Source organism: Labrus mixtus, chromosome 23 (genome assembly GCF_963584025.1).
Source record: "Labrus mixtus chromosome 23, fLabMix1.1, whole genome shotgun sequence".
NCBI classification, from domain to species: Eukaryota; Metazoa; Chordata; class Actinopteri; order Labriformes; family Labridae; genus Labrus; species Labrus mixtus.
This window is the reverse complement of record NC_083634.1, coordinates 748670-757500: the sequence shown is the minus strand read 5'-3', so window position 1 is coordinate 757500 and position 8831 is coordinate 748670. Positions and strand designations below refer to the sequence as shown.

At 39.6% G+C, this 8831-nt stretch overlaps 1 protein-coding gene across 2 annotated transcripts in view; it reads right to left on the bottom strand.

Moving 5' to 3' along the window:
* Positions 1 to 7021, bottom strand: part of si:ch73-40a2.1 (tyrosine-protein kinase receptor TYRO3) — a 10718-nt gene extending 3697 nt beyond the window's left edge. The window contains exons 1-9 of one of the 2 annotated variants that reach the window (XM_061030826.1): positions 6794 to 7021; positions 3316 to 3374; positions 2548 to 3166; positions 1855 to 2010; positions 1102 to 1434; positions 782 to 968; positions 379 to 467; positions 177 to 272; positions 1 to 80 (exon numbers count right to left, since the gene is read on the bottom strand). The exon at positions 1 to 80 is cut by the window's left edge and continues 1 nt beyond it. In XM_061030826.1, coding sequence (XP_060886809.1) covers positions 1 to 80; positions 177 to 272; positions 379 to 467; positions 782 to 968; positions 1102 to 1434; positions 1855 to 2010; positions 2548 to 3166; positions 3316 to 3374; positions 6794 to 6884 — 1710 coding nt within the window. In that variant the 5' untranslated portion in view covers positions 6885 to 7021. The remainder of the gene's footprint in view (positions 81 to 176; positions 273 to 378; positions 468 to 781; positions 969 to 1101; positions 1435 to 1854; positions 2011 to 2547; positions 3167 to 3315; positions 3375 to 6793) is intronic. The other variant, XM_061030825.1, reaches the window with a different exon arrangement.
* Between the last annotated feature and the right edge of the window lie 1810 nt (positions 7022 to 8831).

The window sequence follows — 8831 nt, the reverse complement described above, 5'->3', positions numbered from 1 at the left end:
TCTCATTGTTTTCACAGCAACCTTCATGTTCACACCTTCACCTGGACTGAAGAGTCCTTCAAAGACTGAACCGAACTCTCCTGAGCAACACAGAGACCAGACGTTTACATTTTAATTCATTCATTAATGAATGAAAAAGATTAATCAAGTTAATTAAGGAAGCCTAACGATCTAACCTCGGCCCAACTCTTTGCCAAGAGTGACTTTCTGTCTGTCCACAAGAAATTTCTTCAGCCTGTCGTTGAAACCTTCCAACAGCTCTCCCCCGCCCGCTGCAACACATGATACGTTATGAACCTTTACTGACATAATAATTATTAAATCTTAAATTACTGTAATATTAAAATATGTTTTATACGTTATTTATATTAAACTGACTTTGTGTCGGGGGGGCAGATTCAACCTCTTGAGGACGTCGGTAAGAAGTTTCAGCATTCATCGGAAAGAAATGACCATCGTGCTCGGATCTGCAGAGAAAACGTTAAAATATTTTATTAATAAATTCATCAAATAAAATCAAGTTAAAACTGTAAACAGTCAGTTTATGATTTATCAATAAATATCTACATTCATCACCAGCTGTTTTATAGCTGAGTGTGTGTTTCAATATGATGTATAATAAAATACATGATGGGGTTTTATAAACTATTCTTATATTATAGTTTATATTTATACATATTATGAAATAATATAATCTCAGATATGGGGATCAAATGTTCTGAAAACCTTGAGGAGAAACTGATGTTCATCAAATCAGCAGAAACATAAAGATCCTTCTTACCGATGTTTGTATTTTTTACGTCTCAGCAGAAGCACGATGACGGAGGTCCCGGCCGTCAGCAGCAGACTGAAGACTAAAAGTCCGACTGTTAACCACGAAGCGAAACGAAGGTTTGACCGATGAGACGAACCGCTGTCTGAAGAGTTGAAGATCGGAGTCACTAAAACATTGACACCAGGAGCTTTCCCTGAAACACAAAGTATAGATATATAACAACATAGATCTGTGTATAGATATTTAATCCCAATCCTGTTAATAATAGTAATAACATAGATCTATGTGTATAGATACTATCAAACATGTATTCAGTGCATACTTACATCTATGTATAGTAAGGGTTGTGGTGGATGATACTGGCTCCCCCTGCTGGCCTGATACATGGTTCCAGGCTCTCACTGACAGTCTGTGGTCACCGTTTGGATCCAGTCCTGAGATTCTGACGGAGGTTTTGTTAAGAGCGGCCGAGTGCGGCAAGAAAACCACTTCCTGTCCACATGTCCTCCACTGACCTCCAACCTCGACTTCCTCCTCACAGGTGATGTTATACATCACTTCCTGTCTGCCTCCCCATTCATGAGGAGGGTCCCAGGTCAGCAGCAGCTCGGAGTCACTGTGACGAAGCATCGAAGGGTTGAGAGGAGCAGAAGGAGGCTCTGAGGAAGACAGAAACATGGCCCTGATACCAGCTTGTGATCAAGTCTACGTTAAAGATTTATAGATCATAATAATATGTAACCAATATACACAGTTCATATTTAAAGCCCAGCTCTTTTTAAGTATGAGATTTAAACGTTGTTGAATCAATTTGAATTTGAACTTCATGAAAACAAAAAATGATTCAAGGTTGGTAATAATAAAAACTTTTGTCTTCATGACTTTCTACCAGCAGGGGGCCCTAAAGTTCACACTGATCAGTGTCTGATCACGAGGTTGATTTCCTGTTTCCGTGTAATAATTCATTTTTTTAATTAATAATAAATAAATTTAAAAAATAATAATAATTAATTGAACCCAGTCTTCATTGATTAATAAATAAGAATCAGTAACAAGTTAACCCAGTCAGTGTTTCTTACTGGTGCAGCCAAGGTGAACAGGGTCAGAGGTCAGGCGGCTGAAACCTTGAACACACACACACGTCTCTGATCCCTCTTTGTGTGTCAGGCTGTTTGGGGGACAGACCCTGCATCCTCCACTTTCATTGAGTGGCTTGTAGAAGCCCCGCCCACACACTGGGGAAAAAGAAAATGTGTTTTAATGGTTAGTTTGTGTTTACATTGTGTCATTACAGTTTTATAGTTTAGTGGGAAATTGTGATTTTCTATCAGATTCTCGTTCCCAAGAACAGAAAGGTTTTTTTGTCACCTTTACTACCAATAAAGCTCAATAATGTTTCTGATCAGAACACTGAAATCCCATGTGTTGAAAAATCCACAAACTGAATTTATAAAACTGAGATTAAAAAAAATGTGAGAGGAAGAGAATGATGGGAAAGAGGAAGTGAAAGTCTTTTTTTTGTTTTAAAGATGGAAAGAACATGTCATCAATACTATTTCTGTTCTGAACACATGACTCATTCTAAAACTGTGAGCTGTTAGGGAATTAAAGAGGTTGGCTGTGCACTTCATTATGTTAGACTTTAGTGTGATCAGACTCTGGGTAAAATATAAACCTTTGTTTGAATGTGTTCTGATTTTTTAGTCTCTATCACGTTAGTGAAGCTTCTTTCAGAAAAACATTTTTCAAACAATTGAAAATTATAGTCATACCTGCACAGGTGTTATTAATGACTTCGTGTCCGGGCTTACAGGTACAGCCCCCGTGTAGAGGACCCCAGACTCCTCCCACAGTACATTCTCTAACAGGGGGAGAAACCTCCACTGCCCCCGTCACACAAGAGCCAATCACAGGACCAGACCCTGACCCCTTCCCTTTAAACCTGACCAAGTGTTCTGTGATGTCAGAGCACTTCTTGTAGTACAGTCTGATGGAAGTAATCAGCACACATGTTCCTGAGTATGAAAAGCCAATGTGGAAGCCTCTGCAGTTGACTGGACCCAGATCCAGAGCCCTGCTGAGGTTCAGGTGAGTCAGGACTTCCTGTGGATGGACCGTATCAGGGAACGGACTTGAGGTCTGCAGGTCCATGGCTGACCTGCCACTTTTAAACCCTGTGACAGGTGTGTCAGAGTCAAACAGGTGGATACGTAGAGGACTCAGCTGACCTGACGGTTCTTCTTCCTGTGTAAATAAAACATCCATCAGCAGGATGTGAGCGTCTTTACGTTCCATCCACTGACTCAAAACTGTCCTCAAAACGTGTCTTCCACATGCCTGAAGAACCGGAACCTGAGTCTCTGTTTGAACTCTGAGCGCAACCTCATCCCACTGAAGTGAAGAGAGAGACAGAGATCAGACAGGCGCTGCAGCAGTTTACAGATATACACATTCATATATCTGTGTGTTTATTGATCTGTACTTTTATATCTGATTAGACCAAGCAGCTGTCTTTACAGACTGCAAAGATTCAAACTCACCTCTCTGGCAGGTTCAGACTTCCAGCTCAGTGTCGTCTCTTTGTCAGAATGAAAAATCTCTGAGAAAAAGAGCAAACTTCATAATCAATGATCAATCACCAGTCAACCCAAAGCAGCCAACGAGCATCACTGACACTGCTTCATGATGGGAAGTATGCATGTATTGATGTAGGCTCCAGTGGCAGTTTAACTCAGAAAGGTCCTAACTCCTAAGTCGGTTTTAACTAGGGCCAGGGCGGTAACCAGGGTTTAGAAAATAGTGAGGTCGAGACACTGAAGGCCAAATTGTGTTAGCTGGTGACTTTAATGAAGTTGTCTATCCATTTTTGGACAGGAGTTCATGCAGAGCTCCTCTCCTGACTAAGGAGAGGGACACTTTGCATATGTTGAGTAGTGATGTAGGACTAACAGACATATGGAGGTTAACTAATCAACCTATGCGTGACTATACCTTTTTCTCACACTGTCACAAAATGTACTCAAGGATAGACTTTTTTCTAATAAGTTCTTCTTTAACAGATAATGTAGCTAACTGTGTTGTACATGCAATAACTAATGAAGCTGTTATCTCACTGATTCCTAAATCAGGTAGAGATGCAGTAGATACTTTCAATTTTAGACCTATTAACTTGCTAAATCTTGATTGTAAAATCTTGACAAAAATCTTGGCCACACGCCTGCAGTTGGTGTTACGGAACATCATCCACCTCAACCAAGTGGGATTTATGAAGAATAGGACCTCAACAGACAATATTAGACTATTATTACATTTAATGTGGCTGAGTCAATTTGAAAATACACCAATCACAGCTTTTTCTCTTGATGCGGAGAAAGCACCTTTGATAAGGTGGAATGGCAATTTTAATTTTCCACCTTGTCTCATTTCGGCTTTAACTCAATTATCAATTGGGTCAAAATGTTGTATAAAGAACCTAAAGCGGCAGTAATGACAAACAGGGTGGTGTCCCCCTTTTTAAGCTGACCAGAGGTACACGCCAAGGGTGTCCTCTGAGTCCGTTATTGTTAATCATCTTTTTAGAGATACTTTCGGTATCTATTAGGGCACACCCTGGTATAAAAGGGGTTAAGGGTGGAGACACAGAGCATAAACTCCTACTTTATGCAGATGATATTTTAGCTGTTGTGTCCGACCCTCTGTCATCCATACCAAACATGATGGACACTATCAAATCCTTTTAAATGTTTTCAGGTTACACTGTTAAATGGAATAAGTCGGAGTCAATGCCACTTTCTAATTCATGTCTAACATTTATAGTAGAGAAATTTAACTTCAAGTGGGTTCGAATGGGATTGAAATACCTTGGCATTAAACTTGCTCAGGACACAGGAGACATAGTTATGTTCAATTTTAACCCATTACTCCAAAAAATTAAGACCAACCTTGATAAGTGGGAGAAAATCAAACTCACATTGTTGGGAAAAGTTAACATAATAAAAATGGTAATTGCACCACAGTTTAATTATATTAGTATGATGTTGCCCGTCAAAATACCATCTATGATTTTTAAGCAGTATGATGATACTGTAAAGACTTTTCTATGGAGTGGGAAAAGGCCAAGAATTAAATTGAGAAAGTTATGTGCACATAAGGAGAAGGGAGGGCTGGGCCTCCCCGACCCAAAATTATACCATTTATCTTTCAGTGCGGCCAAAATAGCATAATATTGGAGTGCAACAGAAGTAAAAACAGCTTGGATGGATATTGAAAATAAGCTTTGTTCACCATTCAAACCTTTAGAGATGTTTTCTCAAAAAGTGTTTAATAACACAAACCCCTTCTGCACTCAAGAGATGTTTGGATCAGAATGCACAAAATGTTTGAACTAACACATGCTAGAAATATTCATCACTGTAGTCTAATTCTGAAATTAGCATTTGGGAATAAACGGTGTATTGGAAACAGTGGCATTTAAGAGGTTTAAGCACTATTAATGACTTATTGAGGATGGTGTGTTCCTGTCGTATAATAATCTTATGGATAGATTTAACCTGGTGGGCAAAGGCAATTTCTGGAAGTATTTGCAGATAAGGAGTTGCATTATGTCTAGACAGTGCAATGTTACAGACAATGATGTTATGAACTATATGAAACTTCAACCAGAAAAACGTAATGCCTCACAATTGAATAAGATTGTAAACTCTTCTCTGTGCAACTACTCCTTACATGTGATAAACCTCATCCCTGATAGGTTCACCATTTTGATGGATTTTTTATTCGACTTGTCTCTGCTGTGACCAGCATTATTTGTTAAAATTATTATAATTATATTAATGCCTGCTGTATTTCCTTTTCTACTTTTTCATAGCCTGCTGCTGTAGTTCTTTAAATTCACTGGATCCGTGTACTGGCGTCTGCCTCCACGATTTGGGTAAACTAAGGGTTACTGTAGCCTTGAAACTGAAGTGTTTTAATGCCATGAACCATGCCTTTGAAAAATTCAATAAAAATTTTGAATAGACGGTGTGTGCGCGTCAAGGGCAGCGAGAAACAGAGACAGTTTATGGCTGTTTGTGACTTTTTAGATTTGGGTGTAAGTATTTAAAAAAAAAAAAAAAAAGCCATCTACCGCTTCATACATTCGTTGGAGACAGTGTTTTCCTCATAGCTGGTTACAGCCATGGCTATGGGCAGTCTTAATAAAGGATAAAGTTTTTTATACGGTGAAACATGGACACAAAGGACAAAGCGGAGAGAACAATTTTACAGGCATACAAATAGTTGATTGGCAAAGCAATGGCCAACCCAAGAACTTGAGAGATCTGTCATGAGAAGACTCAGAATGAAAGCAAAAGAAAAATAACATTGCAAGTCTATATACAAACACAAATGCATAGCCTGTAGACACATAACAAGCAAAACATACTAACATAAAGCTCCCCACCCGCACGCACACACACACACACACACACACACACACACACACACACACACACACACACACACACAGACTCACACACACACACACGCTTACAATGCACAGGGATCATACACTAGGGCACATACTAGAAGATAATAAGACACAGATGCAATAGTCATAAGTCCATTCGGACGTATACACCAACTTCGTCATTGAGGTGTCACCTTTGTTATTACCTTTTACCTTTTTTATTTGTAGAATTAAAAGAAACCAAACTTTTGGATTATTCAGCTAATTGAATAATATTGTTTTTAATAAAAATAAAAATATTAAACATTTCCTTTTATTTAAAAAAACTGTGACTATTTGTTTGTCTGACTGAGTTGACAAAAGTCCTGAGCTGCAGAAAATGTTATTTTAGGAAAAATAAATAACTGCAAGGTTGGCCCGTATTTTAAAATATATTTTCATTATATATATATATAATATATAATTATAGTGGAAAAACAATATAAACAGAAAATATAGGGGTTTGTCTCAATTGTTAAGAATGGGTGAAATATATTTAAATCTAATTATAATAAATCACAGATACTCACCCTCCTCTGCCTGATGTAGTCTGTCACAGCTGGCTCCACAGACACAAATCCACAGGAGGGTTAAAGTATGCATGAATTTATAAACAGCCATGTTCTAGGTTTGGTATGTTTAGAAATGATCATTAATCCATTCAAATCAGTACTAACATCCAGCTTGTCAGTCAGCTCCACAAAGTGAATGACTGATCTGAGTGTTTACGTCTAGTTGTGATTCATCTCAGAGGAATGCCGTCATTAAACTGCTCACATGACTCTTCCTCTTCTGAAGAAACCGCCTACATCTCTAAATCTGCTGAGATCCTTAATTTACTTACCACTGCTCATTTCAACAATACCATTAAATAAAAACTACCAAACAACAATAGGAGTAATAATAACCCACGGAACATTAAAACTCTCTCCAACTCCTGCTCGCCACATCTGGGGCACATAGCCATATAACCATCCTGTGCCGTCCATTTCACCTCCCCCGGGAATTCACTTCGGTCATCGCTACATCTGTTTACATCCCACCACAAGCAGACACGGACACAGCTTTATCGGACCTGCATGACGTGCTGTGCCGACACCAAAACAAACATCCGAACGCTGCCATCGTGGCTGGGGATTTTAACAAGGCGAACCTGAAGAAAGTTATGCCCAACTTTTTCCAACACGTCACTTGCTCCACCAGGGGCAACAATACACTGGATCATTGCTACACGCCATTCAAAGAGGGCTACAAGGCGATTTCCCTGTCCCCACTCGGTAAATCAGACCATTCCGTGATTTACCTTTTGCCAAGGTACAAACAGACGATTGTATGTGAAAAGGTGGTGGCGAGGCAGGTTAGGCGCTGGAACGACCAATCAGAGGCTACGCTGCGAGACGCTCTGGATGACGTCGACTGGGGCATGTTCCAATCCAAACCCTGGACACTTTACACACTGACACTTTACACTGTTTACATTACTCTATATTTTATATTTTGTACATTCAAATATTTTTTTTTTTTTTTTTTTTACATTATATTCTATTTTACTGTATATATGTGTATTAGTAATTTGAGTGTTTATTGCATGGCCTTGCGGAACAGTCCTTACATTTCACTGCACATCTGTATGAGCATGTGACAAATAAAAATCTTGAATCTTGAATCTTGAATCTTGAATAATAAAAGCATTGTGTAATATCATCACCCAAGTTATCTGCACCTCCCCACGCCGTCTGACCACACCTTAGTTTTAAAGAGGTTAGGGGAAATTTAATATCCAGAAGCCTGCAAGGTGTCAGGTTTCCGTTATGCACGGGTAGGATTAGGGTAAGGGTTAGGGGGTTTTAACCAAGATGCAAGGGGGTTGCATGTTTGAAATTTGAATAACTCTTGATGGGAAGGTTGCACAGACGTGGAACCCAGATGCGCACCCCCATTTACAGGCCCTGGCTTTCCATTGGTAGCACTCACGAGTTTGTATTGCGTCAGAAAGTGGTCAAACGGTGATTGGTCGAAGTGTTTTTGGCCATATCTTAGGAACGGAAGGTCTTAGAGACTCAGGACAAGACCAGCGTGTTCAGTGAATTATGGTAGACGAATCAAGGTTCCGAGTCAGTGGCAGGATTTAATGCACTGGCCATTACTGTCCCCCAACGAAGCAGGCCTACCTCTCATTCAAGCCCCTGGGATGCACCGTGTCGAGCTTGGAGATCTAAAGTCTCTCAGCTCTGCGTCTCTGTGCTAAAGTCCATTTGGAGTTAGCTTCCAGTACCGTGGCTTGTAAGGATTGCCATCCATGGAGCACAAAAAGTTTCACCAATGGGAGGTGAACTTCCTTCCTCCTTGTGATGTTGTACCTGTGTTGGGTGAACCTCGTTAAAATAGTGTTACCAGTCTCACCCACGAATTGTAATCTGCATCGTTTACAACTGATCAGGTATACACAATTTTGGAGTGTGGACTTCCCATATATTCCATTTCAAAAAAATGTTTGTTGTATTTGCTGCACAACCAAGTTTGGTGTTTTAAAAATTCCACGTGACCTCTGGATTTAGAGGTCAACAT